We start from the raw sequence: 16,102 nt of genomic DNA on the forward strand, positions 1-16,102 counted from the left end.
TAGTACATAAATCTAACAGAATATTGTTGTGTATGAAAAATTAGTGGAACTTTTCAGACTCCTAGTTTTCAAATACTTTAGGAATACAGCTTATATCTTATGAGCACCATGGAAATCATAGAGCCTTGAGATGGCAAGAGACTTTAGAAGTCATCTACTTCAACTCCTCACCAAAACAAGGTTACTTTCTACAGAATATAAATCTTCTTTAACTTCATTCTATCCTAAATCCCTTGGTACTATAATTGTCTTTGCATAATATACATTGGTTATACTACCAGGAATGGATTTGGAGATCAGATTGGAACTTAAAACTTCAATTTAGAGAAAGAAAAACTTATGATGATCTATCTTCAAATCCCATCTCTAGGATTATACTTGTATTATTACTTGACTTTAACCAAATCAAATCAGTTCATTTCTGGGCCTCTTTTTTTTTTTTTTTTTTTTTTTTTTCATAAAACAGACCAGTGGATTTGATTAGGTAGTATCTGAAAATGTCTTTTCTTTAAATCTATGATTCTCTAATTAAGGCACAAAAGGACCTAAGAATGAAAATTTTTTTTAAAGTATCATTTTGAATTGCAAAACAAAAGTAAATCTACAATATAGGAAATCTAAATGCCCAATGAATGCAGAATAATAAAATAAATTGATTTGATGGGAAATGGTGATACAATTAAGATTAGCTAGAGTGAATGTGATGGAAATGTAAAATGGACCTTAAAAACTAAGACTAGAACATGAAATATGGATCTAGAAAAAACCTTCAGAATATAGATAGGTAGAATTAGTTTAAACCTTAGAAATCATCTAGGCAACCCCCACTCCTAACCTAAATGGAAACTCTCAAGTCCAGAAAGGGTAACTACTAAATCAACTTTACTCAATGAAAGCCCAAAAGAGAATTCATTCTTCTCACTCCTAATCCACAGCTTTATCTATTGTACCATACTGCTGTTTTTACTGCCCACCTTGCCATAATTTCCAGTCAGTTCTCTGGCATTCCCTGGATGTACTTTTCAGTATGATTTCCACCCCACCCCCTCCTTCTGTTTCCTTTCACCTGTCTGTAGAAGTGATGACTATACTAATTTGTTCACACACCATTAACTCCAGAGTGCTGGAAGAAGCCAACCTTGGCATTGGCAAGAATTCGGGCATGCATGCTCCCCCGCCAGCTGATGTCATAATTCTCTCCTCTCCTCCTTCTACCTCCCATTCTTATCTCTCTCTCTCTTTTTTTTTTTTTTTTTCTGGTTTGTAGAAGATGACTGCACTGACTCCTTCACGCCCAATCAAGTGGCGAGAATGCACTGCTACTTGGATCTTGTCTACCAGAGCTGGCAGCCTGCCAAAAAGCCTGCTCCCATAGCCCTGACTCCCCAGATTGTAGATCGGACACCCACCTCAATTACCCTGGAGTGGTTTCCACCCATTGATGGCCACTTCTTTGAAAGGTGAGCAAAGGCTATAAAGTACTAACCCTTCCTTTTTCTTTCTTAGAGGGAAGAGGGAAAGAAAAAAATTTAGGATTTCTAAAGCAAGAATTCTTACACTTTCTAGAATAAAAGCAAATTCCCAAACCTTGGAATCACTGTGGGGATGGGGGCAGAATTACCTGCTTACTAGAACTTTAGTGCCAGTATTTGACATAACTAAAAATTTCAGTCGACAAAATAATAGCTACTTATGTATACATAAGATTTTGTGGTTGTGAAGTGCTTACATATACAATGTTTCCTTCCCTCCCTCACAATGCTCCTATGAAATAGTTACTTTCAATTTTTTAATGTCTATTTTATGCACTTCAGTAAGTCTGTGATTTTTTTTTCTGTTGTTGATGTGGACATTGTCCTCATGCACATATACAACAAATCCTGTTGTAAGTGCACACATTTCTTTTTTGCTCTGCAGCCAATCTGATAATGAATCTCCTAAACCTAATTAGTGAGACTGATTTTAACATAAAAGCTATACAATATGAAACCAATTCTTTTAAATTAGTAGGATGAATCAGTTAGTACTAAACTGAAGTCTAAGAGAATCTACTATCTTTTCCATGACATAGGAGGAAGATTTTTTTTTTTTTTTGGCTGATGAGGAAAATGAGAATCAGAGAGGAGTAATAACATACCCAAGGTCATATGTCAGGAGAATAAAGCCTCTTGTTTCTTAATCCAGTACATTATTACATGTTGCCTCATTCCAATGCTGAAACCATGGTATGAATTTGAATATTACTGATCAAATAATATAAAGTCCCATATCTAGATTTTAAATATGGAACTACAGGATGAGAGAAGTATGATAGTAGTTTGAGTGAAAAATATCTTGAGTTTTTAATAGACTCCAAGATTGATATGAGTTTCTCAACCATGTGAAATGGACAACCAGAAAGAAGTAATATAATCTTAAGCCACATTGCAAGAAAGTGTCCAGAATGAGAGTGACAGTAATTTCTCTGTCCTCTTCCTTGTTCAGTCATAGAGAGAATGGTATTCAACTCTGTATGTAACATTTTCATGAGGTTGCAAGTTAGAATAAGTCTGAATAAAGGTAACCAGAATGGTAAAAGGACAAGAGACTTTGCAATATGACAACCTATATGATGAAATTTTTAAAATGTATTCTGAATAAGAGAAGATTTAGGGGAAAACTGATAGTTGTCCATTTGGAGGTCTCTCATATAGATGGCGGATTAAATATGTTGTATTTAGTGCTATAGGGAAGAACTAGGAGCAAAAGGTTGAAGTTATAGAAAAACAGATTTTAGCTTGATTTTAGGAAAACATTTCATAACATTTAGGATTGTCTGAATATAGAATGGGCTGCTTTTGGTGGTCTTTTCTGGTGGTCTTTAACTGGAAACTTGAAGACTAGTTGGTGGTGGTAGTTTAGAGGGGATTGCTGGTCATCTAAAGGTTGGACTGCATCAACATGTCAAGCTCAGGTCAGCTTCTCTCAATGGACTATACAATTCCCCAGTGCTTGGTAAATGATTAACAAAATAAATATAAATGCAATACAACATAGATAATGTTAATTTGTGGTTTTCTAAGTTAGCATGAAGTCCAAAGGGATAATTTCTTTTTGACTAACTATTGGACTATATGACCTCTGAAGTCCATTTGACTAGATGGAGTCTGTGATTTTCTAACTCTTTTTTATTTTTTTCCCTGAGACATTTGGGGTTAAGTGACTTGCCCAGGGTCATACAGCTATAAAATGTTAAGTAATGTCTGAGGATAGATTTGAATTCAGGTCTTCCTAATTTCCGGGCTACTGTGCTATCTACTGCACCACCTAGGTTCTCTACAGTTTTCTAACTCTTAGATATCTTAATAGGATTTTATTGAAAGACTTCATAGGAGAGTTGAATGGCCAGTAAAGTCTTGAGGGTTAACATCAGTGGAAACTAGCTAACCATGAGACGTGAGTGTTGTGATGTTCCCTGAATTCAGAGCTGGCCCAGCTCACAGACTCAATCATTTTGTCTGTGGTGGTGGTGCCTGAAAAATAACTTGATTCCCCATTTTTTTGAAGAGCTGTTATCAGTTGCTTTGCTGAAAGTTCTATTTAGGGAATACTTCAGAAACTATCTTTCCAGCAGTTTTGAGATTTTTCCCCCCCTCTGGCTACATGAATGATCAAACTTTTGGCCTATTTTCTTTCTATAAATAGAATTTTTGTAAATGAAATGGCCCATGTATGTGTTTAATTTGTATTTCATAAGGCAGTTATTGTACATTAAATAAATGCCATCTGACTACTTAAAAAACATATTGAAGGGTTAATTGTTATGTAATAAGATATGTTTCTATTACATAGTTTCTTGAGCCTTAATCAATATGTTTTTAATAACCCATAGTCAGTTGGCACTTAAAAACATACAATAGCTATTCTATTTGGCCTAAAGTTCCAAAATGGAATTATCACATGCTAAATTAATACTGACATTTTAGAAACATGTCTAATGAGGGTTAACAACTCTGTAGACTCAATTCAGTATTTAGAGAAAGCCTGTCCATAAGGTGAATAAAGTATTGAAAACAATTAGAAATGCATGTCCAAAGAATGAACTGTACCATTTACAGAACAAAATCTCTTCTTGTTCCTTTCCAAGTGTTCCAGAAATGTTTAGTTCTATGAAAATTTTGTTGCACAAGGAATATCCATTCATCAACCAATAATCAATCTTTCTCTCTAGTTATCTTTATCACCTGTTACTATTTAACACAAGAATATATTTTTCTAAAAATGCACAGATACCCATATATTTTGCATCTGTACACACAGGACTCATTAAAGAATTATGACCAATAAGAAAGAATATTAGATTTGGAATCAGAAAACCTGGAATTAGATCCTGACTAAGTTACTTGAGTAAGTCATGTGTCTTCTTAGAGCTTCAGTTTACTAAACTACAAAGTAAGAAAATTATTGGAGCAGATGGTGTCTATGATACCTTCCACATCTAATTTTGATGGCCATTCTTTCAAGGAAATGTCTAATATATCAATCAATAAATGAGTTATCATTATACATCTTCTGTATTCTGGGGATCCTGCTCAAGGTTAGGGATGTATGTACAAAGAAGAAAACAATTTTAACTCTAAGGAGGTTATAGTCTTCTGTGTGTGTGTATACATATGTGTCTATGTTTCAGAGTTTTTAATTTGTTTCAACTAACTGGATAGTTGCAAGGGATGGATATTAGAAAAAAAGCTATGTCAAATGATGGATTCTACTTCAAGTTTGGGTTCTACTGCTAATTCTGTGACAATGCACAACTTACTTCCCTTCTTTGGGTTTTTTATCCTTGAACTGTGGAAGTGAAAAGGAGAAAGACAGAGAGAGACAGAGATGGAGGAGACAAGAAACAGAGATAACCAGACACAGAGAGTCAGAGACACAGAGTAAAAAAGATTCTGGAGTAGTAGTCAGAAGACATAGAAGTTTGATATTTCATGGAAATCATTAAAACTCTAGGCTTTAGTTTCTTCATTTGCAATATGGGAAAAATAATATATATGTGTTTTATATATATATATAAAACACATATATATAATTAATATACTGTTATAATTATCCATTGTATTCTTATAAATTTATAATAAATATTATTAATTATATTTTATTATATATGTACTATAATTTATAATATACAACTCAGAGGTTGCCACAAGGACCAAAATACCTAACGTGAAACAGTTGGTAAACTGAGAAATAAGGATAAACACTTGTGTAAGATGTCATTACCACTAGAAAATACAAATTGTTTCAAGAAATTCAGCATGTGAAGAATAACTCTGTGTAACGAAAGGAGAAAAAACAAAAAAGAAAAAAAAAATACCAGAGAGGGAACATAGCCCTGTGCCAACCTCATGATAAAATCAATTTGGTTCCTGATTCTGTCCCAGCAACTTTCTAATCTCTTTGTCATCATGAATCCATTCATGTGGCTCGAGCTTCATGTGCTTGGGCTGCATCAAAACTGGAATTCTACTGTGGTTCATATAGGGAGGGGATAGAACCAGCCAACCTCTGAAGTCCCCTTCTAATTCTAACCTAAAATCTGTGGCTCTGTCCTTAAGAGGAAGAAGTCTAGTATTAATAAATTGATTTTCCCCCTTAACCAGACAAGGTTCTCATATTCATGTAGATAAGTTAAATGCAGGCCCTCTGCTCTTTGTGACACCATTTGCTTACCCTTCAGTTTCTACAGGACAATCTAGCATGAAGCTAGAGAAATATATTATATATTTTCCTCTTTCTCATTTTTCCTCCCTATCCTTCTCCTCACTTCTCTGCTATACTTTTGTCTTATCTCCTTGCCCTCTTATTTCTTTCTGAATTTAATAGCTTTTGTACCCTTCTACAGATCTTTACATTGATCTTTATCTATCTGTCTGTTTGTCTATCTATCTACTTATCTATCTCTTGTGCTGTCTTCAATCCATTCCAAATGAAAATAAGGTTCCAATACTACCTGTTTTCCCTACCATTAGCTTCTTTTGTATCTTTTTTTTTTCTTTTTTGTTTTATTATATGAGATAATTATCCTTTTCTGGGTAAGTTATCCTTTTGCTCTGCAGAATAAGTATTCCAACACCTTCAACGTAGTAGTTTCTGTGTTTTGTGTAATCCGTATGATAGCTACATAATATTTATTTTTTTCCCGTGGTTACTTCCAATATTTTCTCCTTAATCTGGGAATTTTTATACTTAGTTATGATAGCCTTGTAACTTTTCCTCTGGGGATCTTTTGCAGATGGTAATTGGTGTTTTTTGTTTGTTTGTTTGTTTGTTTGTTTGTTTGTTTTTTCTGATTTGCCTACTTGTTCTAGAACTTCAGGTCAATTTTCCTAGATAATTTCATATAATATTGTATAAGATTCTTTTGTTTTAATCATACTTTTCAAATGATCTATTCTTATATTGTTTCTTCTCAACTTGTACTCCAGATTATTTTATTTCCTATTGAGATATTTCATTTTCTCTTCATTTTTTTCATTCCTTTTTATTTTATTTAATGATTTCTTGGTGTCATATGATATCATTAGCTTCCCCTTACCCAATTCTAATCCTCAAAATATTATTTTCTTCTTAAGTTTTTGATTCTATATTTTCAGTTGGTTGACTTAACTTTTATAATTTTCTTGTTTGTTTTTTTTTAATTTGGTTTTTGTTTTGGATTGTTTTTGTTTTTTTTCTAATTTTCCTCACATCTCTTATTTGATTTTTAAAGTACTTTTAAGACTCTTCCAAAAACTCTTTTTGTGCTTGGGACTATTTGACATTTTTCATTGAAAAAGGAGTGGCTTTTTTTTTTTTTTTTTTTTTTTTTTAGTTTCATTGTCTTTCTCTAAATACAAGCTCAAATCTTCTTTATCCTTATAGGAGTTATCTATATTTGGGTTCTTTCTCCTTTGCTTACTTATTTTTATTTTGTTTTTAGAAGCTATTGTTAATAAAGAGATCTAGTTATCAGAATGCTAGATAGAATTAAGGTAGAGTGTACGTGTTACAAAGTTTAACTTATTGGGATCTGAATTAAGTATTATCTAAGTTCAGAGCACAGAGATGAGTTTCCTAATTCAGCTGTCAAAGTGATTTTACTATACTAAAAAGTCCAGGTCTGACTATGTCAACTTCTTAGGCAATAAAATTCAGTGGCTCCCTATCACTTCTAGGATCAAATGTAAAATCATGTGCTTTAGCATTTTGAGTCCTTCATTAAGTAACACTTTCCCCACCCACTTTTCTAGTGTTTGTACAATAGTCCTTTACCCTTCCCTTCCTATATCTAATGATGTGGTAACATTGACCTCCTCACTGTTCCTCAAATAAGACATATCATTTTCTCAATTCTGACCACTGCTACTGGCTATCTCTCCCTGTCCCCCATGTCTGGGACTCTCACCTTTCTCAATTTTGCTTCTTGACTTTCCTGGCTTCTTTCAGGTTTTATCTAAAATCTTATATTCTACAGGAGGCCTCTCCTTACCCTCTGTTTATTCTAAAGACTTCTTTCCTTTTTATCCTTTATATAGCTTGTTTGTACATAGTTATTTACATCTTGTTTCCCCCATTAGATTCTGAATTCCTTTAGGGCAGGAATTGTCTTTTGCTTTTTCTTGTATCACTAACAATTGACACATAATGGGCTTTTTTTAAATTTTGAGAGCATTCATAACTTTAATCCCAAACATTTTACAGAGGCACATCCAAATGGCACAATCTGTTTTTAAGAAGCAGGCAATTAGTTACTAATAGTCAACAATGCAGGCTTAAAAATTTTACACCAATGGTAATTCTATTGTCAGAAAATAATTCTTGGATTCTAAGCTGCTAACAAATCTTTATTAACTGATTAATTTTCCTAGGATATAGAATTTTTCATTATGGATTTTCATGGGTAAAAGGCAGGGCAATATTTCTCCACTGACTCAAGGATCACATTTGAATCTTCTCAAAATGGATAAGCTGAGACTACTACCTTACCTAAAACAGAAAATAAGAAACTTATAGAAATTTGCCTTTTCCAACCCTATCTTTGTGAGGGAAGCTAGCTCACAGTGAGAGATTTTTCCTCAAAAAGAGACCTGGGAAGCAGTGACAAGGGCCTTTCCATGTCCTTGCCTATACTTCACCTTTATCCCTGACTTAAGGATAATGGTTTAGGAAAATATTCTGGGTTATTTCTGGCTTATGAACCAGCAAGTTACTTCCTCTGACATTTCCAACCTTGCTTGGGATTGTTCCTGATAGTTGATTTTATATCAAGAAAAGAAAAAGTGTTCCCCTTTTGGCTTTCTCCTGACGTAATTATCTTCCTAGAGATAAGTTGGAGCTCAAAGTTTTCCAAAATAAGATTGAATCCAGACATAGAAAATTAGATGTGGGGGGAGTTAGTCACCCAAAGATCCCACTCTCAACGGGCTTGGACTTTGACTTTTCAGGGTTGGATACCCTAAGGGCTTTGAACTTCCCTTGGAAAAATTGGCTGCTAAGTCAAATTAGATTATATGGTAAAGAAACAGCTTTTGACTGGAGGAACTCAAAATGATGTGGATTGCTGGAGGCAGACTTGACCACCTAGATCCACAGTATGTGAACTCACAGAATGCTGTATGCATTGATTTTTCTGCCTCTATTATCCCTCAACCTGTCTTGACCTCCCTTTTCCCTTTCTTGGAAATTTTCTGAGGAAGAATCATAAAAGGGTGTCAGATGGAGGAAAAATTACTGCTGGATCAACTAGCTAAAGTTCTCCATATAATTAATTCAAAAAGCAGAAATATATAAATATAAAATCATCTTCTTGTTCAAATGTGCCATTTTGGCATGGAGATGAGCCTAAGTTCTTAGAGTTTTGATGTCTATTATTATAAAATCTAACAGGTTCTGCAAGAATGAAAAAGGTACACTTTGTTTACTTTCCGAAGACCAGTTTGCAAAATATGGAAAAAACTTATTACCAGAAAGTTGGCCATTAGAAAACTATCTAATCAATTAACTAATTAGCTAGCTACAATAACAACAACAATAAGGCAGCTAGTATTTATGTCATGCTTTAAAGTTTGGAAAGTGTTTTACATATGTTCTCTCTTTTGATCTTCACAACAATCCTGTGTTAGGAAAAATTTCTCACCTGATTTTTTATGGATGAGGATAGTGAAGTTTAAGAAGTTATTTATTTATTTTGGCCATGGTAATTTATGGAAGAGAAACTTATCAAATGGCCCTTGTACTTCCAAGATAACTGATAGAAGTACAGAATAAGAGCAGAGGGGATAATAGTCACACAGTTCTTAGGGTTAATACAAACATTTATTCAACTGTTAGTGTTCATAATATGGAATGACCAATGAGTTAACATCGTACTAGAGAAAAGAGACTATTTATACTGACATTTTTACAGTTAGTTGAGTCAAAGAAATAAGGGATCATAAAAGCATAGAATCAAAGACCTAGGATGGGCTTCAACTTACAAGTTTAAAAAGTAGCTGCTAAATGAAAAGACAGCTCCTAGGTTCTTCTCTAACCAGCACACAAAAAAAGAGAGAATTGGAGAGATTTGATTTTAACTTCCATCTAAAGAAAAGAAAGAAAGTCACTTTAGGAAACATTTTTTCACCTCTTCTTCTAGTGCTCCTGATCAGCATAAGAAACAGCTCTACTACAAAGCATACATTGTTACAGAGAATGAAGATGTAGCGAAATGTTACAAACAACTTGATAAAAATTATCTAAATCAAGTCAGCATATACAGATATATCTCAGTGTTTCCAGACCATTGCAATGATGCAAGTCACATTGATTTTTTGATTTCCCAGTGCATATTATAAATAATGGTTATACTATACTGTAATCTATTAAATGTGCAATAATATTACATCTTAAAAAACTGTACATCCCTTAATTTAAAAATATTTTATTGCTAAAAAATGCTAACCATAATCAGAGCCTTCCCTGAATCATAATCTTTTTTGTAGATGTATCTACATCTTAATGTAGATAGCTGCTGACTGTTCAGGGTAATGATTGCTGAAGGGTAGAATAACTGTTGCAGTTTCTTAACATAAGACAACAATGAAATTTGCCATGTGAATTGACACTTCCTTTCATTTGGACAATTAGGGGGTAATTGGGATAACTAATTGGTCTAATTTGAATATTGTTATGTCTCAAGGAATTGGAAGGTATGGGAAGAGTGAGAGATATAGGGGAATGGGCAGTCACTGAAGCAGTCAGAATACACACGACTTTTATCAATTAAATTTGCTGTCTTATGCTCCCCAAAATAACTACAATAATAGCATCAAAGATCATTGATCACTGATAATCGCAATAAATATGATTGCAATAAATATATTGCAAGAATTATCAAAATGTGACACAGAAGCATGAGGTGTACACATACTTTTAGAAAAATGTCACCAATAGATTTGTTAGACACAGAATTGCCAAAAACCTTCAATTTTGGGGGGAAAGCAATAAAATGAGACATAACTCTAGCTCTATATTCAGCAGCATCATTATGAAAGTGGGTATAGGGAAGAAAAACCAAAATTATATTGTAAAATATAGTTGAGCATTTTAAAATGGAAGGAATCAGAATGATCCTCTACTATTCAAAAGCCTCCTGCCATATAGCATGATTATTTTCTTCAAGAAGAGTCGTGGAAGATGGTGGATATGTAGAGCACCCAATGACACCCCCACTCCCATCCAAAGTGAAATTGACTTTATTTTAAAAGACAAAAAAGCCTAGTTACTGATATGTCATTTCAGAATCAGCTGTTGTACAATCAAATCATAAGCTAATTAGAACAAAGGTCAAAATCAATACCAAATTAGAAAAAAGTATAAAGATGAAAAGAATCTTCAGTAATTACACCAATAACTACTAGGCATGTTTAAATATGTTATTCAACTCAAGAAAATTAGAAATGGACATGAGGGTGAGGTGAGCAGATACATTGACAATCACCATTTTTTAAAGAAATATAATTCATGCAAAACAGAAGGAAGGTGGTGGGGGTATGGTGGGGGATCCACCTAGAAACAACCTCAGCCAAAAAATACTCTATCTATTTATTACAAATAGAGTCCTGGAAGTCAAGGGCAAGCTAATTCCATTTAGAATTAAAACTTATTTGCTAGACATGACAGGAAGATGATAAAAGATCAAAAGTAATATGACTTTACAGAAGTGAGGGGGAGAATAATTGAAGGGAAAAAAAAATGAGCCTGACGTGAACTTAGTATGAGAGTTAGCTAAGCCAATCATCTCCAAAACACTTGTAGAGGCAATTGATAAAAGGATGACATTTAGAATGAATTGGAATACCCTCATCAGCTAAGATAGTGGAACCATCATAATCAGATATTGTTATCTCATGAAATACTTGGTTTGTATCTAGGAAAGTGGTGATACTCTAGATCAAATAAGAAAGATAAAACTTTAAGCCAAGATGATGGATTAGAGATAACCCAGATGAAGTTTCTCAACACTTACCTCCAAACAACTTTAAAATAATATCTGAAATCAATTTTTTTAGCTGCAGAGACACAAAAGTTTGGGGCATAAGAAAATTTAAGTGTTCAGCATTAGAAGTTTGTGACACTGAAATGGGGACCTGCTCAGAACCTACATATGTGATAGCAGCAATTGCAACTATAGTAGCTACAATAGCTACTGCAGTGGTAGCAGCAGTTTTGAGAGCTCTGAGTCCTGAAATAGTAAGAAATTTAGACAATTTGTCAGAAAGTGATTACAAGAGACAATTTGTTTATTAGGTGAAGCTGGTACTGCTTGGGCAAATCCGTTGCACATATTCAGTTCAGGATTGAATGGGATGGAAATGAGAGCTAATAGCTGCAAAGGATCAGGGGCCCTTCCTGAGTTAAGACCCAAGTGGAGAATAAGAGATCAGTGACCACACCTCTCTCAGTATCACAACAGCTTGAAAGTTTGCAGACCTCAAGAACTAGCTCTGAAAATAGTAGCAAGAAAAACCTTGAAGATTGCCATGATGCCTCTCTATCCCAAGATGAGCAGCCCAACTTTAACAGAAATAAAGTTCACAGTCAAGAAGTAGGTTGGGAAAATGAGCAAACAATGATAAAGGAATTTGACTATAAAAAGCTACTATGATGGCATGGAAGACCAAAACATGAATTCAAAAGAAGAGAAGCTGTGAAAACAGCTACAAACCTTCAAAGAATCTAAGCTCAATATGAATTGCTGGACTAAGTTAAAGAAATGAGTAGTAGAGAAAAAATGCAGGGGGGGGGAGGGTTAAAATGATGCAAGCAAATTATGAAACAAGAATTTTCATCTTGATAAAAGTGCATACAAAAAATACTGAAGAATGGGGCACAGATAGCACAGTGCCCTCAAGTCAAGAGAACCTGAGTTCAAATGTAGATTCAATCACTTAATACTTCCTAGCTATGTGATCCTGGGCTTAACCCCAATTTTCTCAGCAGAGAGAGAGAGAGAGAGAGAGAGAGAGAGAGAGAGAGAGAGAGAGAGAGAGGAGAATATTGAAGAAAATAATATCTGAAAAAAAAAAAAAACCTGGCCTAATAATAAAAGAAGCAAAAAGTAAAATTATTGAAGGCAAGAATATTTTTTAATAAGCAAAATAGGCCAAATGTAGGCACAAACATTTCACTGAAGAAAATTATTCCTGAAAAATTAGAATTGGACAAATAGAAGCTAATGATTTCATGAGACATCAAGAAACAATAAAACAAAGTCTAAACATTGAAAAAAATAGAATGTGAAATAGCTCTTTAGAAAAAAAAAATTGACCTTGAAAATAGATTGAGGAGAGATCTTTTTAATAGTATTTTATTTTTCTAATGACACATAAAAAACAGTTTTAACATCCATTCATTTTTTTTTTTTTTTGAGGCTGGGGTTAAGTGACTTGCCCAGGGTCACACAGCTAGGATTGTGTTAAGTGTTAAGTGTCTGAGACCAGATTTGAACTTGGGTCCTCCTGAATTCAGGGATGGTACTCTATCCACTGTGCCACCTAACTGCCCCAACATTCATTTTTTAAATAAAATTTTGAGTTCCAAATTTTCTTCTTCCCTTGCTTTCCCCCCTCCCTAAGATAATAAGCATTTTGATATAGGTTATATATGTGTAATCATGTAAAACATGAGTTCAAATTAGTCATATCATGAAAGAAACAAAAGAAAAAGAAAAAACACACACACACACACACACCATGAAAATAGAATGCTTCTATCTGTATTAACTATCATTTTTTTTTTTTCTGGATATAGATAGCAGTTTCCATCATGTGTCTTGCAAAATGAAAACTCCCAAGAATGTAACAATTAAATTACAGAGTTTTCAGATTAAAGAGAAAATATTCCAAGCAGTCAGAAATGAATGCTTTAAATACTGTAAAAACACAGTCTGGATTATACAAGATTTAGGAGTTTCCATGTTATTAAAAAAAAAAAAAAAAAGAGCAGGGAGTTTGGAATATGGTATTATGGATGGCAAAGGAGCTAATATTAAAACAAAGGATTACTGACACAGCAAAATTGAAGGTGAGTCTTCAGGAGAAAAAAATGGATATTTAATGAAATAGAGGACTTTCAGGCATCCCTGTTGAAATTTCCAGAGCTGAATAGAAATTTTGATATTCACAAACAAAACTTAAGGGAAGCATTAAAAATTTCAAATATGAAAGAGTAACTAAAGGGTTTCAAGAAAGTTATACTGTTCACATTCTTAAAGGGGAAGACAATATCTAATTCTTAAGAACTTTTTCATTATTAAGGTAGTTAAAAGGCATTTACATAGACTGAATACATGGAATGAGCTCCAAAAAATGAAAGAGTGAGAAAGACAGATGCACAGGAGAAGAGGGAAGGGAGAGGTAGAAAGGAGAAATTTTTTTTCCATATTTAAAAGACATGCAAGGAGCAGCTTTTATAATGGAAGAGAAAATAGAAGGAGATGGCAAAAAATGCTTGAACTCACTCAAATTCATTCATTCAAAGATAGAAGACCATATATAGCTATATGCAGATATAAATATAGAAATATATAGATAACATTCAGTTGTGTATAGAAATGTACTTGCCCCGTAGGGAAATAGGAAGGGAAGATAATAAGAGAAAGGAAGACAGATTAAGAAAGGAAATGATTAAAAGCAAAATAGATTTTTGAGGAGGCACAGGATAAAAGGAGAGAAGCAGAGACAAAGACCCAGAGAGGAACAGAGACAAAGACAGAGAAAGATACAGAGAGAGTGAAAGGGGGAAAGAAACAGCAGAAATAAGATGGAAAGAAAAACACAATTGGTAATCTTAACTCCAAATTTGAATGGGATGAACTCATTCATATTAGTATATATAATATCAGAAATGAACAGTTCACTGGATTAGAAACCAGAATCCAATAATATGTTTACAAAAGAAACACTTGAAACAAACACACACACACACACACACACACACACACACACACACACAAAGGTGGAACAGAATCTAATATGCTTCAGCTAAGCTTAAAAAAAAAAAAAGGCAGAGCTAGTAATTATGGTATCATGCAAAGCAAAAACAAACATAGAACTAAAAAAGGGGGATACTCAGGGAAACTACATTTTGCTGTAAGGTACCACATACAATAAAATAATAGCTAAAATTTTTATTGCAAGTTTATCTGATAAGACCCTCCCTTCTAAAATATATACTAAATACTGAGTCAAATTTCTTTAAAGAATAATAATAGCCAATCCCCAATTGATAAATGGTGAAAAGATATAAGGGGAAAAAAATAGACACTATTGAGTACATGCACAATAAATGCATTTTTTTTAAGTTAATGAAATAAGTTAATTTTTAAGTTGATACTAAGACACTAAGGTCTAATACTTTCTACCACCTCTCAGTGGAGTTGTTATTTGTTGGAGAAAGTTTTGTTCAAAAGATAATTTATTTACTTTTCATGTTTTCATTAAGGATATCCTTTGCTTCATGCATAAACCATTCTCATAAAAACCTTAAAGAAAAAAAAAGTAAAGGGATATTATAACACTTATTGATGTCTTCTCAGTCACTTTAAAATGTTCTTCTTTCCATTTTATACTTTATTTTTTTCTTCAAGCTGTTTTAAATATTAATCTCCATGAGATGTTAAAACTGTGTATCCTCCAATGCCTGATTTTATGAATTTTTGTTAGAACTCTTTTTACAATATACTGTAGTCAACATTCAATAGAATTCAATTATCCTTTGTTAAGCAACAACTATATATAAGACATTGTACCAGGTTCTGGACTTTCAGCAATGAAAAACACAATTTCTACTCTCAAATACAGGTCCTTTCCCATTTTGATACCTGAGTTTAATTATAATGTCTATTTTCTGTTAATATTTCCTATTTATGTTATATATAGCTTATTTGTATGTATTTGTTTGTATGCTGCTCTTCTAGGCAAGAATGGTGCTTTGTCTTTCTTTATGCCCCCAACATTTAGTACATTGCCTGGTATGTAATAGGCATTTAACAAATGCTTGTTGCCTTATTGACAGAACAGAATCTTCTGTGGGAGGAATATATAGTTTACCAAGACAATTTGACACATTCTTCAATAATTTTCTAGGATTTAGACCTGGATATATAATGCTGGAGAAACTGAGCAAGATAGAGATTAGAGAACAATTTAATAATTTATTAAATGGAGAGATTTACTAGGACCAATTGGATTCATGGTTGATCATTGGGCTGAATGAGACTATAGTCTCAAAGAATACAGCCCAGAATATCCGATATAGGATTCTTTTATAGGGTAACAAGAACAATGACATAATGGGGGAAGTACCTGGATGGGGATGATCTAATTAGGGGAGCCACCTAGGATGACAAAATGAGAGGTATTGGAGAGGCTCCGGGTATTCTAATGATGTTTAAAATGGATAAAGACCTTTATCCCATCAAACATTAAGAGGGAATAAGTATAGCCTAAGGTCTAAGGTATAAAATCTTTATTCTAACATTAAAAAGGAATGGTTATAACCTGAGGCAGAGTAACTGAATAGGACAATTAGGGAAACTAGG

At 33.5% G+C, this 16,102-nt stretch overlaps 1 protein-coding gene across 1 annotated transcript in view; it reads left to right on the plus strand.

Moving 5' to 3' along the window:
• Window positions 1-16,102, plus strand: part of PAPPA (pappalysin 1) — a 263,111-nt gene that overhangs the window by 81,158 nt on the left and 165,851 nt on the right. The window contains exon 5 of the mRNA XM_074292900.1: window positions 1,268-1,460. Coding sequence (XP_074149001.1) covers window positions 1,268-1,460 — 193 coding nt within the window. The remainder of the gene's footprint in view (window positions 1-1,267; window positions 1,461-16,102) is intronic.

This window comes from Sminthopsis crassicaudata, chromosome 2 (assembly GCF_048593235.1).
Source record: "Sminthopsis crassicaudata isolate SCR6 chromosome 2, ASM4859323v1, whole genome shotgun sequence".
Lineage (NCBI taxonomy): Eukaryota > Metazoa > Chordata > Mammalia > Dasyuromorphia > Dasyuridae > Sminthopsis > Sminthopsis crassicaudata.